This window comes from Mustela lutreola, chromosome 4, assembly GCF_030435805.1.
Source record: "Mustela lutreola isolate mMusLut2 chromosome 4, mMusLut2.pri, whole genome shotgun sequence".
Lineage (NCBI taxonomy): Eukaryota > Metazoa > Chordata > Mammalia > Carnivora > Mustelidae > Mustela > Mustela lutreola.
This window is the reverse complement of record NC_081293.1, coordinates 84,739,059-84,762,504: the sequence shown is the minus strand read 5'-3', so window position 1 is coordinate 84,762,504 and position 23,446 is coordinate 84,739,059. Positions and strand designations below refer to the sequence as shown.

General features: G+C 41.7%; 1 protein-coding gene across 1 annotated transcript; it reads right to left on the bottom strand.

Annotated features, from left to right (window-relative positions):
* Positions 1–1,704: 1,704 nt before the first annotated feature.
* Positions 1,705–22,811, bottom strand: RBM34 (RNA binding motif protein 34). The gene is made up of 11 exons (XM_059170419.1): positions 22,005–22,811; positions 21,718–21,892; positions 21,401–21,537; positions 17,240–17,471; positions 16,446–16,505; positions 15,214–15,257; positions 8,449–8,532; positions 8,228–8,291; positions 6,586–6,625; positions 6,243–6,361; positions 1,705–2,047 (listed from the first exon to the last, which is right to left on the bottom strand). The coding sequence occupies exons 1-11, from the start codon at positions 22,055–22,057 to the stop codon at positions 1,766–1,768; spliced, it is 1,290 nt and encodes a 429-aa protein (XP_059026402.1). The 5' UTR covers positions 22,058–22,811; the 3' UTR covers positions 1,705–1,765.
* Between the last annotated feature and the right edge of the window lie 635 nt (positions 22,812–23,446).

The window sequence follows — 23,446 nt, the reverse complement described above, 5'->3', positions numbered from 1 at the left end:
ATAGGGGATGCCAAACAGGAAATATCCAGTCTCTGGATATAGGAAAATAGAGCTTGATTTTTACAATTTACCAGGTTTTTTTTTTTTTTTTTTAAATATTTTATTTATTTACTTGACAAACGGAGATCACAGAGAGGCAGGCTAAGAGGCCGGCAGAGAGAGGGAGGGGAAGCAGGCTCCCTGCTGAGCAGAGAGCCCAATTGCAATTTCTCTGATCTGATTCCGGGGCTTGATCCCAGGACTCTGGGATCATGACTTGAGCCAAAGGCAGAGGCTTTAACCCACTGAACCACCCTAGTGCCCCTACAATTTGTTTTCAAGACCCATTAGGTTTTCCTGGTGCTGTGGCCAAAAGAAGTATTTTTTTAGTAATCAGTAATAACTCACTGTCCCTCAATCCCCTTATTCACCTGATAGACAGGACATCATAGATTCTGCCTGCCTCAGAGCAGCACCCCTGGATTTCTCCCACTCCTCCCACCTGGGCACAGATGCAGCTTGGTGAGATTTGTGAGATGGGCAGCAGCCATAGCACGAACTTGAGCCCCAGGGGAATGCACTGATTCTCTCTCCCTTGTTGAATTTTATACTTTGTGACTTAATTACCATATTTTATCAGAAAATGCCCCGTAAATGGATTTTTTTTGAAGGAGTCTTTCATTCTACTGTGTCATACTAATTTAAGAATCATAAGTTTTCAAATTAAAAAACAAATAAAAGTAGAAATCTTCTTGATAGTTTGCAAAGGACTTCAGTAACAACTTTAATTACTGGTTAAAAAGTCAAAGCAACTGGGGTGCTTGGGTGGTTCAGTGGGTTAAAGTCTGTCTTCAGCTCAGGTCATGATCCCAGAGTCCTGGGATCGAGTCCTGCATCGGGCTCTCTGCTCAGCAGGGAGCCTGCTTCCCTTTCTCTCTCTGCCTGCCTCTCTGCCTACTTGTGATCTCTGCCAAATAAATAAAATCTTAAAAAAAAAAAAAAGCAACATTTCATATAATATTCTTGGGTTGGTTTATTACGAGGTTGCTGAAAGAAAATAAAAACCCACAAGTCCACTTTTCACAGGTTCAAGAGAAAGGGGGAAAAAATTAGTAGCTATTATATAACAGCCCTTAAAACCCTTTCTTCTTAGGGACTGGGATTTGTATTTGATCAGTATTTCATTCAACTCTGTCTAGGTCCAGTCAGTATTAAGGTATGTGTGTATGCTGTGTGTGTGTGTGTGTGTGTGTATATATATATATAATTTGCTCACTTTAGTCTCCTCCCAAATAATTCTCAAAATAACCATCTGAAATGTTAATTACATATTTCTAACTTAAACTAATATATAACCACTAACTTACACTAATACATAACCACTAAAATTCTAAGTGTTTACCCTAAGTCTAAAATCTTTAAAACTATACATATATCAGAAAGCAACAGATATAATAAGGACCAGTACTGTCATGTGCAACTTTCATGTCAGTTAAATATATCCATGTTTGTATTGGTCACAAAGTAAAGTTAAAGCTACTACAACAGATCATCATCAGAAGAATGAGAACACTGCTCTAGTCCATCAGCAGAAACACATAATCATTGGTGACTAATCTGCCTACATTTTAAAACAAAGGCTTCAAAGGTGTTACTACGATGTGAACAGACTGAACAGGTTTCCACGTTTCACACGCACCATCCATAAAAAACTCTGAAACTCAATTCATGGTTTTATCACAATTTATTACCAGTACTCAGTAGGAACAAAATAATCTTCAGGTGATTACTTCTGTTTTTTCTGTTTCTTAGCTTGTCCACTTTTCTTTTGTCCTTTCTTTTTCTTCTTAATGAGAACAGCTTTTTCTCCAATAAACAAACTTTTAGAAGGTCCGACATTTTTTGAAGCAAAATTAAGTCCCTGCTTATTAGGTTTACTGACATTCTTCAAGCCGGGATTTGAATTTGATTTTAATTTTTCTTTATTAACAGAGCGCATGACTCGGAGTTTTCTTCCCATCAGTTCAGAATTATTTAATTTCAGAGCAAGATGAACAGCATCTGTATTCTGCAATATAAATTAATATATTAATTTCCACTAGAAATTCCTCTGCAAAGGAACTACTAAAATTGTGACCTGAATGGATTAGAACAATTTTCCAGCTTGCCCATAGACTTCTATTTCCATCTCAATGAGAGCCAATCCCCTGGGTTACACCAGCTGTGCTTGAAGTGCTGTTTTCATCATGATCCTCACGGAGTCTTCCCCAAGGAAGCACTCAACTGCCATGTCACAACCTGACAGGCTTCATCTTTCTCACTGTAAAAGGGGAGTTTTGGCCAATGATCTTGGTTACATGCAATCTTTTAAACCACTGAACCCTCCCCCCCCCAACCCACAGGCTCTTTCTGCAGAAGCCCCACGGTATTAGCTGACTTGAGAGAAGGGAACAGTCTCTGAGATGTTCAACTAGATGCCTTACAGCCCTCTGTTTAGAGAGTAACAAATTCTATTACTCTTTTATTGTAACATAAAACCACTAAATGCTAACAGTCCTGAATATTCATGAAATTTTTGTTAAGGACTTCACCACCTGTCAAGTAAGAGTAGACAGCAGAGAGACAGGAAGTTTACTCCAACGCAGTCAAGACAGAAACAAAAGGCTATGCCCACCTCTGTCAAAAGCTCTCTGGTAATAAAACACAGCAAGAGTACTAAACATGGCCACATCTCTTTGATGAGGGAGCAGAAGGCAAACTGAGGGCAAAGCGCAAGCGGACACCTATCAACCCAACCCCCATTATCCCCAGTAGGATAACTGTGAGATTCCTCAGGTGTTCTTGGTTGCCCTTAAACTAAGGGAACGCAACCCAAGGAATGGGAGAAGATATTTGCAAATGACATCTCAGATAAAGGGCTGGTATCCAAGAACTATAAAGAACTTCTCAAACTCAACACCCAAAAACCAAATAATCCAGTTAAGAAATGGGTAGAAGACATGAACAGACACTTCTCCAAAGAAGATAAATGGCTAACAGACACATGAAAAAGTACTCAACATCACCAGTCATCAGGGAAATACAAATCAAAAGCATAATGAAATACCACCTCACACCAGTTAGAATGGCAAAAATTAACAAGATAGGGAACAACAAATGTTGGCAAGGATGTGGAAAAAGGAGAACCCTCTTACCCTGTTGGTGGGAATGCAAGCTGGTACAGCCACTCTGGAAAACAGTATGGAGGTTCCACAAGAGGTTAAAAATAGAGCTACCCTATGATCCAGCAACTGCATTACTGGGTATTTACCCCAAAGATACAGATGTAGTGAAAGAAAGTGACACATGCACCCCAATGTTCAGAGCAGCAATGTCCACAATAGCCAAACTGTGGAAAGAACAGAGATGCCCTTCAACAGATGAATGGATAAGGAAGATGTGTTTAATAAACACAATGGAATATTACACAGGCATCAGAAAGGATGAATATCCACCATTTGCATCAATGTGGACAGAACTGAAGAGGGTTAAGCTGAGTGAAATAAGTCAAGCTTGGAAGGACAATTATCATATTTCACTCATATGTGAAACATAAGGAATAGCATGGAGGACTACAGGGGAAGGGAGGGAGAACGGAATGGGAAGAAATCAGAGGGAGACAAACCATGAGAGACTCTGGGCTCCGAGAAACAATGTGAGGGTTACAGGGGGTGGGGTGGGGAATGGGGTAACAGGTCAATGGGCACGTGTTGTGATGAGTACTGGGTGTTACACACAAATAATGAATCGTTGAACACTATATCAAAAACTAATGATGTACTATATGCTGGCTAACTGAACATAATAAAAAAAAAAGAATAAAAACTAAGGGAAGGGGAAAACAAATGGTTAACTGAGATCACAGGATATGAGTGTCCATCGGTTTATAAATGTCTTAGTCATTCACAAAGAGCATCCTTATCAACAGCCTAACTTCCAGAGACCCATGGATTCAGTTTCCTGGAGCCCTAACATCACCCTCCCCTCCACAGTGATGTGGGAAACAGAGGCAGAAGGGAATGTAAATAAAATCAAATTTGTTTTTAACCTGCAACCTACTGACAAATACTTGGACAGGCAGAAGATAACATTCCTCCAGGGAACTCTCAACTACATTAATGTTAATGCCTCACTAGAGGGAAAAATAAACTTCCTTAGCTTGATAACTGCCAGGCCTACAGGATCCTGGGAGTCTTCTTTACCATAATAAAGTCCTTTTGGACACCTCCCTTTGTCCTTTCCTCCCCTAACTCCCAAGTATTTAATCAGCTACCTCTCACACTTAAAATGCAGTCCTTTCAGGCTTCCAGTCCCTTGCTTTCATAAGATCACCTTTCTGCGCCAAAGACATCTCAGGAATTCCTTCTTTGCTATCAGCACTGCATCCCAACACCAACATTCCAAAAACTATGGGGCTCAGGCTTTTCATCTGGACTCCTAGCTTCAGAGCAAGCTTGGTGAGTGCTTTCTCTTCTCTTCCTTTACTCTCACTTCAGAGGTTTTATTTTTATTTTTTTTAAGATTTTATTTATTTATTTGACAGATAGAGATCACAAGTAGGCAGAGAAGCAGGCAGAGGGAGAGGAGGAAGCAGGCTCTCTGCTCAGCAGGGATACGGGGCTCGATCCCAGGACCCTGGGATCATGACCTGAGCCGAAGGCAGAGGCTTTAACCCACTGAGCCACCCAGGCGGCCCTCACTTCAGAGGTTTTAAAGGAGTACAGTCTAACTGGAACACTTCCATTGCTCAGGCAATCCTTTAGCCTGTGGCTACCTTACCAGGAGGAGAAAGCCCACCTTTTGGCTAGAAGTTAGTACCCTGGTGGAAACCTGATGCCTTCTCTTTATTCCTGTCCTCCTACAAAGTTGTCTGTCTTGGGCATGGGACAGCCACCTCAGTGACTAGCACGGCTGCCAATCTCAAGACTGATGTGAGGTTTCCTCCCCATTGGTCTAAAGTGATCAGGTCCACATCTGTGGTCTAGCAGCTTCTGGCCCGACCACCTCCACCGGGAGCCATAAGAAACCAATACCCGACTGAATTAAAACCCAACTGGGGAGATTTCCTAGAGAAGCTGGCTCTAAAGACTACGTGTGTTAGAATGTCACTTAGATCATGATCGATGTCAGTCTTTCCTGTTCTGTCACTGTCCTCTACTAACTACTTAAATCATAAAATTGGATAATTTCCCCTTGAAAAATTGGTTTTCTAGTGTTTTCCGTGGGTCAAAAACAGCGGGTTCTTCATACAGCAAGGCAAACTTAGTCCATACACCAGGCCTAGGATGCATCTGGTCACGTTTTGCGACCAGCCTGCCTTCATGATAAGGCAGGATAGTGATCAATAGTGATTTCCATTTGAGGGACACCTCTGGTAGCTTTGACACCTGGAACCTCTGACACACCCTGTGCTGGCTGCCACCTGGGAGCCAGCTGAGGTAGGGGTCAGGTTTGCAAGTTGTCTGTGCTTTGTCTTCCACTTGCCTTCTGCTCCCTGATCATCTTGACCTGGTCGGTAATAGCCTGTTGGGAATCTACCCTAAAGAAGTAATCAAAATCTGCCAGCAAATATTTGAAGAAAAAAACCAACCACTCCAATTTCATTATTACAGGAAAAAGGGAGAAGGTTGCAAATTTCCAACATCAAGGAAAAGACAGTATAAATTATTTTACATCACTCGATGGAACGTACTCACACAATAGAAAACAACACAAAGCAGGTTGCAAAATGTGCTATATGTTCACAGATACAAGTTCAACTATATATAAGACACAGAACCTGAAAGGAAACGTATTAATGTGTGCTTGTAGGGGGAAGAAAAACTTAAGTGCCATCAAGTATTATGTATCTTCTAATAATAATAGGCATGAAACACTGGGTAATAGCTAAACATAACCAACTTTGTATAAACACTAAAATTTCCTTCTACCTGCATGAACTGTCAATTCTTGGAAGGAATGTCCTTCCAAGACATTCCTTAATGTCTTAATGTCCAATAGCGAAAACATTATTTAATAACATTACTATGGAAAAAAGGGAACTAGCAAGGCTTTTGGGGAGGTGCAACCACAGGAACAATTCTCTATTATGGCAGGTATGAGTTCAGGTTTCTGAAGATGGAATCTGAACGTGATGGTGACCGTGATGTCTGAGTGATGAAAGAGCAGTGACAGCCTGTCCAGCACATTTCAGAGGACAGTGACAATGCACTAGTCTCCCATACCTCAAAGAGCACATAGCCGAACCCTCTGCCGACTCCAGTAACTCGGTCTCTCACAATCCTTACTGCCACAATACTCCCACAATCCAAAAAGTGTTCCTCAACTGCAGATTCTTCAATTTCTAAAAAAAAAATTCAACCAAAGTGCAAGTAAGGACAGGATCGCCTTAGAAAAAGCTGAAGATGCTAAATAATATAGCAAATTAATATAATATAGTTAATAGAGCAAGCCCCATGAAAATCAGTCAAGTTAACATTCTATGCTTTTTCAAGTTAGTCTTAAAACATTGTTTACTCTGTTATTTTAATGATAAATGGGTACTTTTATTGGTTTAAACAAACTTACTGTATGGGAGATTCCCCACAAATACTGATCTCTTGTCTCTCTGAAACATAAAGAGGGTTGATAAAAATCACTGGAGCAGAAAATGGAAGTCATCCTAAAATTCACTCTTGCCCTCACCCCACCTATCTGACTGGTCTCCATCTCCTGAAATAACCACACACCAGTCCCGTTTGATTGTTTCTTCCGTCTTCCTGCCCGAAAGTGAGTGAGCATTGGAGGAAGGAGCTTTCTGTTCACACTTTGCACTGACACCTGGCAGTGCTCACAAAGGGCGTGCTAGACTGGCCAGCTCTCTCCGTGCTGGGCTAAGACAGCAAGTATGTTAGGCTTTGCCAGCCATGTGATCTCTGTTGTAACTCTCCCCTCTGCCTGTCACAGCACATTAACACATAATCTGATGGGTACAGCTGTGTGCTAATAAGACTTTATTTAAATTAACACAGGCTGCGGCGCCTGGGTGCCTCAGTCGTTAAAGCGTCTGCCTTTAGCTCAGGTCATGATCCCAAGATCCTGGGATCAAACCCAGCATCAGCATCAGCATCCAGCTTCCTGCTCAGCAGGAAGCCTGCTTCTCCCGCTCCCACTCCCCCTGCTTGTGTTCCCTCTCTCTCTCTCTGTGTCTCTCTCCCTCTGTCAAACAAACAAATAAATAACACAGGTGGCAGATGGATCTGGCCCTCAGGATGGGTCAAGGATCAAAGCCAGAGAGGTCTACCAGACCTTGGTCATTTCTCAGCTAGGTCACTGACACCCAACTCTGATTCTGTGCTGAGCTCTTATAACGCAGCCTTCATTCACTGTGAGAGACCTTTGTAAATTGCAAATCTCCTGCATTTAAACCTGTGGGACTGCTCCTGGACAAAATCCAGACTCCTCAGCATGGTGGACCACAGTCCTCATGATCTGGCCCCTCCTACTTCTCCAGTAGCAACTCTTACTGCCACTTCTCCTCACAATCTACCTGCTAATAACTGTATCAAGCTCTTGCCGTTCCTGAAGCAAATTAAGTTTCCGCCCCCACCACATCTACTGTTTAAAATTTCTTGGGCCTAGGTAACACTGACTCATCTTTCAAGTCTGACGGAGCTTCTGTTCTCCTGAAGCCTTCCTTTGTCCCTTCTTGCTGGCACTTCCCCAAGTCAAGCGTCCCATTTCTAAGCTGACAAAGCATCTTGTGTATTTATTATAAAACAGCCCATCTGTTTGTCTTCACCTCTAACTTCTAAAGGACTTCACCTCTGAACTTCTAAAGGACTGAGACTATATATATGCATCAGCCCTGCATGCCTGACACCGGGTAGAGACTCAAAAACAGTTTAAGGAGCAGTTGAACTTTCTTGATCTCAGTACATGAAATAAGGTGCTGGCCCTGATGGTCTCCAATCCCTTGCAGGCTACCCCTCTCTGATTACTTGATCTGGGGTAGGGGGGCAGGGAGAACTGTGCTCTCAGAAGCTGTTGACTGAGGTCCCTGTGCCACTCTGGGCCCCAACGCTGTGACCACACAGGGCAAAAGTGTTTCCTTCTCGGCTTTCCTCACACTCACCGCTGATTCCACTCCTCTCTTAGCAAAAGCTCAGAAGAAAGCATTTCTCCCTCTGAACTCTAGTGAAGTTCTTTAAACAACTCCAGTACCACTTACAGATGAAGTCTTGGATGCAAGGTCAACTCTAATCCGAAATCCATCTGCGATTAGGGTGCCATTTCTGCATTACAAATATGAAGGGGGAAGAGGGCCGTTAAAAATGAGCACAACTACGAACTGTAATATTCACTCTAAAGTCAAACCAAAGAATAAAGCACGTGTGCTCAGACATACTCAAACACAATCATTCTGCTTAAATCTAGAAGAAGCGAAATTACCTTTTCAATGCTTTTGTAGCAGCGCTCTCGTCCTTAAACACTACATAAGCATTAATATTTTTCTGATCAGGATGAATTTTACGTCTGCACAACAAAAAAAAGACAATATGAAATCTGTTAATCTCAAAGTCACTAAAACAATACGGCTTGTTTCCTACTCACTCTCAATCAACACATATGACAAGAATTCCGGGGGAAGTTTTATATCTTTTAATAAATCTTTGATAACAACTCAAAAAATAACACACAACTTTATACATGTCACCTGTGCCTTATTCATCACTGATCACTGTGAGAGAGTGAGCAGGCCCCCGTGCCATGCTATAAAGCTAGGAATGAGAATCTTAGATGCAGCTCTGCACCTAACACACATGTAAACAGATGTGACAGCTAACTTGACCTGTCCTTTTTACAGCTAAATGGAAACTACACAAACGTGTTCAGCTTAGAGAAATATTAAAGATCAATATCCTTGCGGCCATTACCCACTCCAAAGCCTCTGTCTGTGCCTCCCCTCCTTCAAAGGTAACTACCACCCCAACTCTTACAGAAACCATTTCCTTGTGTGGCTACACAGTTTTACCATTCAAGTATGTATTCCTTTATTTTATTTTGTTTTGTTTTATTTTATTTATTTATTTTTAAAATATTTTATTTATTTATTTGACAGAGAAAGAGATCACAAGTAGGCAGAAAGGAAGGCAGAGAGAGAGGGGGAAGCAGAGTCCTTGCTGAGCAGGGCTCGATAACAGTACCCTGAGACCATGACCTGAACCAAAAGGCAGAGGCTTAACCACTGAGCCACCCAGATGCCCCACTTCATTTTATTTTTTTATTTGAGAGAGAATGAGCGAGCAAGAGAAGCAAGGGGAGGGGCAGAAGGAGAGAGGCAGACTCCCCACTGAGTGGGGAGCCTGATGTGGGGCTCGATCCCAGGGCCCAGAGATCATGACCTAAGCCAAATCTAAGAGTCAGACACTCAACCACCTGGGCCACCTAGGCGCCCCTGTGGGGTTCTCCTTTTCTCTCTCTACCTTACTGGGTTTTGTTGAGTGCAAGCCCACAGTATAGTTCAATGTGTAGCTCTGTCCTCCCTATTTCCTGGCAAACTGGTAGTCAGATCCAGAGGTTTGATGGGACTCAGACTGGACCCCTTTGTCCAGACTGGAGGTAGTGCTATGTTCTTTCAACGGGAAGCACGCTGTGATTGGTTTTTACTCTTCTATAAAAGAGTACTCTGCTGTAATGACAGCAGCTATAGCTGTTCCGTGCCTACACCCACTAATTCACTAGGTTTGCAGAAAGGTCACATAATTTAGATGTGAACAATCAGCAAAAAGGGTCTAGTAATGATCACTGATTCTCTCTGAAGCCAAGGACCTACTATCTTTGAAGTAGCAAAAATGCTAAAAAAACAAATGAGTACCATCAAAAAAGGTACTGGGAAATGTCAGGGCATTTCTCCTGGCATTCTGTAATAATATGCTACACTGAGAGTTTTACATTGATAAAACCAGCTACAGTTTACTGAATGCTTCATACCGGGTACCATGTTAGACATTTTATGTATTTCATTTAATCTCACATCTCTTGACATGGGTGTTACTTTTCTGATATTATGGATAAGAAAGTTGAGACTCAGAGAAGTGCCGTGATCACAAGGCAAGGAGTGGCCAGCCTAGGACTTAAAACAAATCTAGCTGACTCAGAGAGCTCTTCCTTCAGTCCTGCAACCTGGTAACATCCTAGTCAGCATGTCCTAGGGCAATCCTAGTGTTGTAATGTTTGCATCCTCCCCAAATTTGTAATGTTGAAATCTATTTAATGCCCAATGTGATGGTAACAGAAGGTGACACCTTTGGGCGTTGCTGAGGTCATGAGGGTGCAGTTCTCATGAACAGGACAAGGGCTCTTAAAAAGAAACCCCACAGAGCTCTTAGCCCCTTTTTTATCTTACAGCTTAACATTTTTATCTTACAGCACAAAATGTGAGGCACAGTGAGAAGGCACTGGCTACGAGTCAGGAAGCTGACCCTCACCAGAATGCAGCCATGCTGGCATCCGATTCTCTGACCTGCCAGCCTTTGAAACTGGGAAATTTCTTTTGTCTGTAAAGCCATTCAGTCTGTGCCATTTTGTTATCGCAGCCTCCACGGACTAGGACAAACCCCAAGACAACCTAAATGGAAAATGACTTTAAAACTCTTAATTGTACTGTTACTTTGTGATAAAAGACCCTTACATAGCACAGGGAATGAAGAGGGCCAAGAATGCAATACTGCCCCTTTCTATGTGGCAAGAACATGTTTTGTATCAAGGCTGATGATTTAAAAACACTAATGACATTTAGAGTTCTACTTCTACCTAGAAGATAGAAAGCCAGGAATAGCATCATTCCCACCCTAACAGTAAGAAGCCAGACATCCTACGACATTGTGACTTTTGTTGAAGTCATCAGAGCTGAAGACAAAGGGAAACCAAGCAGCCTGAAAGCTAAGGAAAGACAGGCCCATCAGAGAGAGGAGGCAGCTCTGGCTCACAGGACAGGTGACAGACAAGCCAACTGGACCAATTTCAGCTAGGATTTAATAATTGCTAAAGCCTAGTGTGGGCTGGGCCTGAAATGAATCTCTTCGATGCTGCCAACCCAGGGACGCACACCCACTAGCAGTCTCTGCTCCACTGGCCTCTGCCGGTGTCCCCGGGAATGACGGAGGGCAGGCGAGAGCCCAAAACAACCACGGGGTGTGGGATGCAGAAGAGAAGAGCCAAGGCTCCCGTGGGAAGGGCACAAAGACTCACCTCGATTCTCCCTGCGGAGAGGGAGAAGCTGCTGGGGCAGAGGCAACAAACTCTGTTACCCCCAGAGTACCTATCGCAGGGCAAAGAGTGGGAAATGTTCTCCAGCACGAGACCCACCAAAGGCACAAGACAGTGTGGCTGCCACAGGAGGGAAGGCCAGCTGGGTGTGCACAGATACACAGATATGGTTTGCCTGCATACGAAGCTGAACCAGGACAACAGAGAACCCCGCTACCCGCAACCAGACCACCCAAAGACAGCACTCTCTACATTGGATCTTCAGTAAAATTTAAAACTTTTGCTCTTCAAAAGACACCCTTAAGTAAGTTAACCACAGGCTGGGACAAAATATCCAAAACATATACACATCAGAAAAAGGTCTTACGGGGCGCCTGGGTGGTTCAAGTGGGTTAAAGCCTCTGCTTTCGGCTTAGGTCGTGATCCCGGGTTCTGGGATCGAGCCCCACATCGGGCTCTCTGCTCAGCAGGGAGCCTGCTTCCCCCTCTCTCTGCCTGCCTCTCTGCCTACTTGTGATCTCTTTCTCTGTCAAATAAAAAATTAAAAAATTAAAAAAAAAAAGAAAAGAAAAAGGTCTTACATCCACAATAAAGAGCTCTATACAAGTCACGGCACCTGGGTGGTTCAGTCGGTTAAGTATCCTGATTTCCCATCAGGTCATGATCTCAGGGTTGTGAGACTGAGCCCTGTACTGGGCTCCACACATGGAGCCTACTTAAGATTCTGTCTCCCTCTCCCTCTACCCCTCCCCACTCTCTAAAAAAATAAAAATTAAAATAAAAAAAATTAAAAAGACAAGCTGCCAGAAAATGGGTAAAATTTTTGAACTGACACTTCTCCAAAGACTAGATACAAACAGCCAATAAGCTCAAGAAAAGACACTCAGTATCTTCAGTCATCAGCAAAACAGAAATTGAAACCACATGACAAACCTTCTAAATGACTAAATTCAATGACTGACAACAAGTGTTGCTGAGGATGTGAAGCAACTGGAGTTCTCACACAGCTGGTAGAATGTGAAACGATGGGACCACATTGGATATTAATCTGGCAGCTTCTGAGAAAATCGACATATACCTACCACAAGACCCAGCAATCCCACACCTCCAGATACTTTAGGAAGAAAAATAATTTGTACACCAATGTTGTTAGAACCTTTATTCATGACAGCCCCAACCTGGAAATAACCTGAATATTCATCAAACTGGTCACTGGATGAACACCTTTTGGCATAGCCATACCATGGAATATTACTAGTCAATTAAAAAGAAAATAAAAAAAAGAACGAGCCACAGAACAACCAACAGTAGGAACGAATCTCCAAACCATCATGCTGAGCAAAAGAAGTAGGTAAGAGTACCTCCTACATCATGAGTCCATTTACATAAAATTCTAGAAAATGCAAACTAACAACAGAGACAGGGAGAGGGTCAGTGGTTGCTTGGGGATGGGAGGGGGTGATGATACGCAGAGTGATGAAGTAGTCAGTATCTTGAGTGTGGCAATCACTTCATGAGCACATACATATGCTTAACCCACAGAATTGTAGATTTTAAACATATGCAGTTTATTGAAGATTAAGTTATATCTTAATGAAGTAGAAACACAGCTAAAAGAATTGACTATATGAAAAGAAAAGTATGTTTTACATGGCAAAAATCCTCCAAGCAAAAGAGCAACGGAAAATATTTGTTAAATCACTAAAGGCTAATTTCCTCAACATTCCACATCAGTGAGAGACAATTCAACAACAACAAAAATGGGCAAATGAGAGTAACAATTCAGATAAAAAGACACACAAAAGACTCCTGAATATATGAAAAGATGCCTGCTCATAAGAGAAATGCAAATTACAAGTATCACTTTTCAACTATCACTGAAAAGCTCAAAAACATACATTTGTAAAGGGAATACACATAGGTTACCAGAAATACACATAGGTTACCATCTCTGAGATAGCAGTCAAAATGACAAATGCAAATACCCTTTTGGCCAAACAATTCCACTACTAGAAGTTTATCCTAGAGATAATTCTCGCATGTACAAAATCACATGCAAACAAGGTTATTCACTCAAGCATTATCTGTAATGGCCACAAGACCAGAAAAACACCTCAATGCCCACGAGAGGAGAGTTTGTTGACACAAGTTATCATATACCTTACAGAACACAGAGATGCTCTGAAAAATAGGGAAGCAATTTTTACACTGATAAACTGATCTTCAGTTTACAATAAGTGGAGAAAAGGAAATGTGGAGTATACATACTGAATACCACTGTGTCAAAAGTTATGTGTGGGGGGAAGAACGTATATGTGTATCAACTTGTACATGCATAAAACATCTCTAGGAGGGGCGCCTGGGTGGCTCAGTGTGTTAAGCCACTGCCTTCGGCTCAGGTCATGATCTCAGGGTCCTGGGATCGAGTCCCACATCGGGCTCTCTGCTCAGCAGGGAACCTGCTTCCTCCTCTCTCTCTGCCTGCCTCTCTGCCTACTTGTGATCTCTCTCTGTCAAATAAATAAATAAAATCTTAAAAAAAAAATACTCTTAAAAAAAATAAAAAAAATAAAAAAATAAAAAAAAAACATCTCTAGGAGGTTATACAAAAAAGTAAGAATAACAGCTGCCCGCGGCAGGAAACTGGCATAGGGAAAAGGTCTAGGAGAGAAACTTTTTACAGCATGTGCTTTTTTGTTTGTTTGTTTTTCAAAGTAGGCTCCATGCCCAGCATAGAATCCAACGCAGTACTTGCACTCACAAGCCTGAGATCAAGAGTTAGACTCTTAACTGAAAGGTTAAGGTGCCATGAAAGTCTATTATTTAGACTCTCATGGCACCATGAAAGTCTATTATTTAATACAACTATACCTATAGATGTAATCTGTATACTTATTAATATATCTATATCTAATACATACAACTCTGCTTGTAAAATCCACTATTTCATGTCCTTAGGAGAAAAACACCAACATTAGGGATTAATAGGAAACCCTGCACAGAACTGAAGGCAAATGAGAAATAAAGGTTGAATACTTTGAACTTACATGTTATAATTCAATTATATTTCAATTTTTAAGATTAATGAGAAATAAAGGAGTAGTAAGGAAACTTGAATGTCTTATCCTTGGCAGCAGGTAGATAGAGAGTAGGGGAAAATCCCCTGAGAATATGAATCACAAGCCACACTATCAGCATGGTCCCCAAACCCTCAGAGAGCTTGAAGTGGTCTTGGGCTGGCAGTACCCCTAGGTGACTGACAGACACAAACATTCTCTCTGGGAAAACCTGACCAGCCAACAGCAACTATGGGGCATTCCTGATTTTCAGATACACCCTGCTTCAAAATGTTAAGATATGGGAAAATGTGTGCCTTAGAACTGACAAAATACAGTATTTATGATTTACACTGGAATAGCTAGGCACAAAACTTTCTTTTTTTTTTTTTTTTAAAGATTCTATTTATTTATTTATTTATTTGACAGAGAGAGAGAGAGAGAGAGATCACAAGCAGGCAGAGAGGCAGGCAGAGAGAGGGGGGAAGCAGGCTCCCCACCAAGCAGAAAGCCCCATGCGGGGCTCGATCCCAGGACCCTGAGATCATGACCCGAGCCGAAGGCAGAGGCTTAAACCACTGAGCCACCCAGGTGCCCCGGCACAAAACTTTCTTATTCTCTTCCAAACACTATGCTCAATTAAATGTCCTTGAAATTTCTCCTGGCACATTTTTATAATAAGTTGTTTTATAATACTTTCTGTCACTCTACCATTTCTGTTAAGGCTTAAAGACAAACATTTGAAAGTTTATATGCTATTACAAATATAAGAAAATGGTCGAGTACAATGTCTTACCCAAATATAAAAACCCATGAAAACATGATCTCAACTTTTAACCAAAATTTAAGAGAGTTTAAAACTACTCCCTTTTTGTAATTATAAACTTACTTTATTGCTGCCAACTTTTTGGACAAAGTTCCCTCTGCTGGAATCTTTTAAAAGAGGAAAAAAAAAATGAGTATTAAGGAAAATTTATTATTTGAAATATTACTTCAAATTAATTGTATTTTAATTCATTGAATTCTAAATATCTTATTCTGATGTGATGTGATTAAAAACATTCAAGGGAAATACTGCATCCTCTCCTAACGTTATATGAACAAGACCTGGTGGCTTAAGACAAAATCTTCCAGTGATAGAGGGCCATATTCAGATTTCATAGTCATTAACCCTCCACCTAGATGGAAGTAAAAAGAATGTGCCCTCCAACTGTGTCAGATGATTCAAGGAGCCTCTGGTCATGAGGAAGCACTGAAGTTGAAAATACATATGAAAAATATAAGGAAAACATTTATAAAGTAAGTTGGAAAAAGGCAACATTTCTAAATTAATATTTTATGATAAATTCTACAGGATTTTAAATATACTGAACTAAATTGGTAAATAATGTAAAGACATACTATTTCATCCATATGCTAAGAGTTGATATGCTATATGCCAGCTGGCAAAACAAAACAAACAAAAAAAACACCACCAACAACATGGTATCTTTAATTGGCCAAATAGGGGAAACCCCCTTTATATTCAAGCTCACTTACCTTCAGTCATATACACTATTCCTTTAGTACTACCTAAGAATGAAGGAAAAACCTGACCAGGGTTTTTCTTTTTTTTTAAAAGATTTTATTTATTTATTTGACAGAAAGAGATCACAAGTAGGCAGAGAGGCAGGCAGAGAGAGAGAGGAGGAAGCAGGCTCCCTGCTGAGCAGAGAGCCCGATGTGGGACTCGATCCCAGGACCCTGAGATCATGACCTGAGCCAGAGGCAGTGGCTTAACCTACTGAGCCACCCAGGAGCCCTGACCAGGGTTTTTCCCTGACAACTTTATGGAAGAGATGGAAATTCAAGTCAACAACTCTGTCAGTGATGTTCTGGAAACAAAAGTCAAATATCCACCCTCCAACAACGGTATCATTTCACTATGTGAACTCACTAAATTATGAAGAGTCCAAGTATCAATACTATATACTGAGAACACTTCTTCTCTTGGGCTAGATTTGGACCTATTGACTCAAAAGACTGTGTTTCTCCACGTCACTAATACCAACATGTTAATATGTCTGACTTAAATGCAATACATTTTAAGATTTGCAACTTCATGGTGGTGAAAACACATACCAGAGAACGAAATCGTACAGATTCTATTTGTCCATATTCTCTGAAAAAGGACTTCAGCTTCTAAAACAAAAAAGTATACATATACTTTAGTTTACTTTCAGAACATCAAGTAAGTGTTATATAAAAGATTGAGAAGTAATCTGATAATTATCTTATCTAATAATCTTTTACTGCCAGGTTTTATTTTAAGAATATTTCAGGAAAAAATGACTATTCAGTTGGAACACAAAAAAATTCTTCTGAAATTTATACATATGCACATGTGTATACATATATATATTCATAAAAACACAACTCAAGTAATTGTTACTACGCATAAGGTACACAACACTTCTGTCCTTCAATCTTTACCACATGTAAACTATAAAAGTAAAGGGGTTTATTTTGGGTTTAGTGACCCCCACACAATGGAAGAAACTGAGGATATATTCATTCATTTATACAACATTCATTGAATGTCTTGCTATGCACTAGGCACAATTTCAGGTTTATATTCTAGTTACATGTAACAGAAGAGACAGTTGGAAGAAAGAAAAAACTGGGATAGAAGGCCACCACAACACATCAAGTAAGATTTACAAAAGACTGAATCAGGGCAGTGACTATGAAAATGGAAAGGAGAGGATGTATACTGGAATCAATCCATAGAATGATTAATGTAGTCATTTTAATGAAGTTAAATGTTAGTAATTATTAATTATGCACTTATTCAATAAAGGAAGAGTATCAATAAAGAGTAAACAAAGTTTGATTAATGTCTCTGAATCTTTACAACATGAAGGTTACACACTTACCTTCTTGTTACATGTGACAGGCAAATTCCCAACAAACACAGTTCTCTCATTCTTTAATCTCTCCTCCTCTTGGTTGATTTCAATTTTCTTCCTTTGATTTACAACTGTGTGATCTACATCATCAAGTACTTTTTTATCTGCTACTTTAATACCAGATTGAGAATTACTCTTTTTTTGTTTCTGTTTTTGATGAATTTCTTCTTCTAAATCAGCACTTGCTAGAGCATTTTCCCTTCACGAGGCAAAAAAAAAAGGGGGGCAAAAAGAAGAAGTAAGAGTCATGGAAGTCAGGTATAATATTTGACAAAGCACAAGAATCAGAAATATTTCCCGGGGCGCCTGGGTGGCTCCGTGGGTTAAGCCGCTGCCTTCGGCTCGGGTCATGATCTCAGGGTCCTGGGATCGAGTCCTGCATCGGGCTCTCTGCTCAGCGGGGAGCCTGCTTCCTCCTCTCTCTCTCTGCCTGCCTCTCTGCCTACTTGTGATCTCTCTCTGTCAAATAAATAAAATCTTTAAAAAAAAAAAAAAAGATTTTATTTATTTATTTGACAGATCACAAGTAGGCAGAGAGGCAGGCAGAGAGAGAGGAAGGGAAGCAGGCTCCCCGCTGAGCAGAGAGCCCAATGCGGGGCTCCATCCCAGGACCCTGAGATCATGACCTGAGCCGAAGGCAGAGGCTTTACCCCACGGAGCCACCCAGGCGCCCCTAAATAAATAAAATCTTAAAAAAAAAAAAAAAGAAAGAAAGAGAGAAATTCCCACCTACTTCTGGCTTTCCCAAATATAAATGTATGATTCATAAATATATTTAAATTTAAAAAGCAGCATTATCAAAAAGTAACTGGGATCTTCAGAAAACTCAAGATTAGAAAAAAAATCAAGCTCAATTTTTTAAAGATATGTTAAAACTGTCATGTAATAGCAGAGCAACCAAACTTCATTTCAACAAAAGTTGGTTCATTTAAAGTTCTTGGGAGATTTAGTTTACACTCTATGAATGCCTAGTTTCACTCTTGGTTCTAGAACTCTAGGGGAACTGCTGCACTCCTGGGGGGTGCCTATAAAGGTTAATATGGGCTGCAAAATACTTTAAAAAAAGCAATCTGGTCAACTCACAACCTAGTCAAACCAGACTTCCTATTTATAATAGTTCTGTAATAACTAAAGGACTACTTGTTAAAAGTACATTCTAAGATGGTGCATGTGGATAAGTGAAATCTGAGCATCTCTCCTAACAGAGAACAGGACCAGGATCTTCATTTTTTTTTTTTTTCCCTTAAAGATTTTATTTATTTATTTGACAGAGATTAGAAGTAGGCAGAGAAACAGGCAGAGAGAGAGAGGAGGAAGCAGGCTCCCTGCCGAGCAGAGAGCCCGATGTGGGACTTGATCCCAGGACCCAGGGATCATGACCTGAGCCGAAGGCAGAGGCTTTAACCCACTAAGCCACCCAGGCACCCCCAGTGCTCAGTGCCCCAATCTTCATTTTTTTAAGTTTGTTTTTAGTAATCACTACACCCAGCATAGGGCTCAAACTCACGACCCCCTGAAATCAATAGTCACATGCTCTTCCAACCAAGCCAGCCAGGTGTCCCTGGGGGCTAAACTGGGTAAGTGAGATCAATAAGGAGACAGTTGTAATTGAATGTATCTGAGAAGACAGCAGAGCAACTAGAGAAAGGAAGAGATTTAAATTAAAATCATCATCAGGACTTAGCAGCTGATTAGATGTGTAGGGAAGACAGAGTTTAAGATGACTCCCAAGTCACTGGTTTTGGCAACTGAAAAGTTGGTGGTACCACTCGTGGAGAGAACAGGTCTAATGAAGCATTCTGAACTTGAAGTGCAGCTGACTCTTGAACAATTTGTGTCTGAATTCCACTTACAACTGCCTTTTTTCCCAATAAATACATTACAGTTCTATAAATGTATTTTCTCTTCCTTAAGATTTTCTCATTAACACTTTTTCTCTAGTTTATTTTTTTTAAGACTTTATTCATTTATTTGACAGAGAGAAATCATAAGTAGGCAAAGAGGAAGGCAGAGAGAGAGAGAGAGAGAGAGAGGAGGAAGGAGGCTCCCTGCTGAGCAGAGAGCTCAATGCTGGACTCGATCCCAGGACCCTGAGAGCATGACCTGAGCGGAAGGCAGAGGCTTAACCCACTGAGACATCTTGGTGCCCTCTAGTTTACTTTACTATAAGAATATATACTATATATAACATAAAATATTTGTTTAACAATTGTTTATAGTACTGGTAAGGCTTCTAGTCAACAGTAGGCTCTTAGCAGTTAAGTTCTGGGGGAATCAGAGTTCTATTTGGATTTTTTACTGTGTGGAGGCCGGTGCCCCTAACCATTCCACTGTTCAAAGATCAACTATATATAGAGGAAGATACAGGTGCAAATCCAGCAGGCAAACAGATCAGGAGAGAAGAGAGAACGATGCAGCCATGGGAATAAAAGATATTGCTCAGAATGAATGGTAGAGAAAAGGCCAGAGCAGGTGACCAAATGGAATCCTGAGGAAAATCAACACTTACAGGGCAGTCAAAAGAAAAGGTATGCACAATAACACTGAGAAGAAATGGATAAAAAAAGAGAATCAGAAGAGACTGCTATCAAAAAATCTAACAGCTGCAGAAAGAAAAGCAGCCATGTGAAATGCAAGACAGGACTTGAGACAAAGGCTTACTGTCTATTAAATACAGCAACTAGGTCAGGATGGCTCCACTGAGCACTGTTTCAGAAGTTTGATCAGATCATAGAAAAACAAACACAACAAGATGGGATCGGGAGGGAGACAAACCATAAGAGACTCTTAATATCACAAAACAAACTGAGGGTGACTGGGGGGAGGGGGTAGGGAGAGGATGGTGGGGTTATGGACATTGGGGAGGGTATGTGCTATGGTAAGTGCTGTGAAGTGTGTAAGCCTGGCGATTCACAGACCTGTACCCCTGGGGCTAATAATACATTATATGTTTATTAAAAAATTAAAAATTCTGGGGCGCCTGGGTGGCTCAGTGGGTTAAGTCGCTGCCTTCGGCTCAGGTCATGATCTCAGGGTCCTGGGATCGAGTCCTGCATCGGGCTCTCTGCTCGGCAGGGAGCCTGCTTCCCTCCCTCTCTCTCTCTGCCTGCCTCTCCATCTACTTGTGATTTCTCTCTGTCAAAATAAATAAATAAAATCTTTAAAAAAAAAAATTAAAAATTAAAAATAAAAATAAACCACAACAAGCAAACAATCAGACTAAAAGTTCATGGAAGATAAAACAGATCCAGAAAAGGAAGAGAACACAAGAATCACATTTTTCTGAAAGCTTGACTATGAAGAGAAAGACCAAGGGAATTGTAGGCAGCAAACGGGGAAGCAAGACTATAGACAGGGTTTGGTTTTGTTGGATTTCTCTTTTTAGGATGAGAATCTTGAGCACATTTGTATGGTAGACAGAGAAAAGACACAGGAAAAAGAAGAAAATGCATATACCTGATAGCATAATCCCTAAGGAGGCAGATGAGGCCTGTGCTATTATACACATCACAGGTTACTGAATTCATCTTGGACAAAGAGGAAGACACCTTTCTCTAAGAGAAAGGGAAAGAAATTAAGGATGTGCATAAAAAGTAGTGGTTAGTAACTGTTAGCAATTAATAGCTCTCTGACTTGGTAACATCACCTGGGGAGAGAGAAACAAGAAATTAAGGGTTTGAAGAGAGTGGCTTCATGAGGAAAGTTACTAGGGAATGTTGTGATGTTACTGCAATTTGGATCTTTTCTCTTTTTTTTAAGCTAATGGCAGAAATCTGATCTCTGACTTAGTAAGTTTAAAAAAACAAAACTCACCTTTTTCACGGCTGAAATATTTACAGATTCAGATTACAGATCTCAGATTTGCTTCCACTTAGTGGGGGAGCTATGAACGGGGTAAAGATGAAAAAAAACTGGACAAGTGTGAGTAACAGCTGACGCTGGGTATATGAGGTCCTCCTCATCCTTTTTAAATTTTGGAATGTACATGAAATTTCCCATAATAAAGCTTTTAAGCTTTCTTGGTAAAAATGAGAACTATGAAATGAGGAAAAAGTGAGTATCGCAGGTCCAAGAAGCCTAATTCCTCTACCGTCTAACTTAACGTCAACTTAAGAGGATTCTACTAACCTGCTGGCCACCCTTTTGTCTGCGTCAGAAAGTTTCTTCTTCGCTTTCATGTTATTTGAAAGTCCTTCCAAGAGTGGTCTCTGAATTCGGGATGTCCTTTCTTCCTCCTCATCCCGTTTCCTTTTCCCGGTGTTCTCCTTTCAAAAATTGAACTTAGATTGACCCCTCATCTTTTTCAATCATTTAGGAGTCTTTCTAAATTAGCAAGTTTTCTTTCCCACTGGATGTCCAGCAAGGAAACATGACTTCACCTGCCCCGCCCTGGAAGCCAGACCCGCGAGGCAGACCGCCGCTCGGGAGAGAACTCGGGGACTCACTTTAGGCACCGGCACGTACACGGGCTGCAGCGGAGGCTCCGAGGAGCTGAAGAGGGACGCCAGCCGAGCCGCGCGGTCTCTGGAGGGCCGCCCGCCCTGGAACAAGCTGCCGGAGACTTGTCCAACCACATAGTCTCCTGTCAGATTCCCGCCGACGCCGCCGTCCGGGTGGTCCCTAGACACCGACGCCACAAGCTCAGCCGTGCCGCGCCGCGCCCCACCGTTTCAACCGCCCGAGCTCCCAAACGCCCACCTTCGCCCAGGCAGCCGTGCCACGCGCCACTCACCCTTCCACCGCACCTCCCTTTTTCCTCCGTTTGGTCTTCCCTTCCACGGGCATGCTCACCCCAAGGCTTCCTACACGGCAGCCGTCGCAGTCGCCCGCGCTCGCACTGCCGGGCCCCGGCCACTTCCGCTCCCGGGCCACGCCCCTTCCGCTCCAGGCAGCGTGGGAGCGGGAGACTCCGGCCCTCTTGGGGCAGGGCTTCCGGCAGCGGGTTGGATCTCTTCAGGTTTGAGAGAAGTTCTCCTTGGAGTGAAGGAGTCTTCGGGAGTCCTGAGACCTGACGTATAAATAACCACTAGCCAGGCGGCGTGCGGGACTTCAGCCCAAGCGGACGGAACACACGGTCGAAAACCCCCGAGTCGCTGACGATGGGGGAGAGGGGTTTACCAAGAGCGGCGGTTACAGGGATGTCGGCTACGTAACATTAATGTTTGATGAATCGGCATCAAGCGTTCGTGGGTATTCTTTGCATGGCTCTGGCAATTTTTCTGAAATTTGACACATTTCAAAGTTAAGTTTAAAGCAGTGGAGGCCCCAGCCCTATCCTGCTCTGCCCTATTCTACCAGATCCTTGGCACTCCGAACTCCTCTGCTATTTTCTCGGCCTAACTTCCAGACTCCTGTCCCTCCAAACCGGCACATTATACCCTTTTTTATTTCTTGTTATTCCTTCACCCAAAATTATGTCTTTACTCATTTTCATCTGCAAAATCCTCTCCATTCTTCAAGGCCCAGCTGAGATCTCACTTATGATAAGTTCTCAGCTATTTGCAATAGATTTTTTCCAACCCTTCATCAAACCCTCTCTAGATATCTGGGAATGAGTGTCTTATCCCATTTTGTACCCCTATTTGCTGTACCTAGTGAACACAGGTAAACTGATTTTTAGGTAACAGAAGATAAGTACTAGATTATAATTAGATAATTGCATCCAGAACTTTGGTGGTTAAATAGGATTGAATTTTGACTCTGAGTATAGACCTGCTTTCTGAAAGCTCTTAACAGAAGTCATTGAGAATATAGCTGACCTTACATAGAACACATCAGAAAAATGGTGAAAAAAAATATTCATCTGCTTGGCCATGGTTTTGTTTTCTTTTTTTTTTTTTTTTAAAGATTTTATTCATTTATTTGACAGAGAGAAATCACAAGTAGATGGAGAGGCAGGCAGCGAGAGAGAGAGGGAAGCAGGCTCCCTGCTGAGCAGAGAGCCCGATGCGGGACTCGATCCCAGGACCCTGAGATCATGACCTGAGCCGAAGGCAGCGGCTTAACCCACTGAGCCACCCAGGCGCCCCTGTTTTCTGAGTCTGAATTAGGTTTCCCCTAATTGTGACCTTGCAGTATTTCACAAAAGATGGGACAAATCAAATTGTCCCTGTTTGCAATTCAAATATCTCCCTCCATCTATCCTACACAGTCCAATGAAGAAATTCTTTTTCC

Bases quoted from the DNA above. Each gene is read 5' to 3' on its own strand.
- RBM34 (XM_059170419.1), bottom strand. From the start codon at position 22,057: ATGCCCGTGGAAGGGAAGACCAAACGGAGGAAAAAGGGAGGTGCGGTG. The intron at 21,893-22,004 runs GTGAGTGGCGCG...GTCGGTGTCTAG, and splicing joins AAGGGAGGTGCGGTGGAAGG to GGACCACCCGGACGGCGGCG. The intron at 8,292-8,448 runs GTAATTTCGCTT...TTTGTAATGCAG, and splicing joins GCTACAAAAGCATTGAAAAG to AAATGGCACCCTAATCGCAG.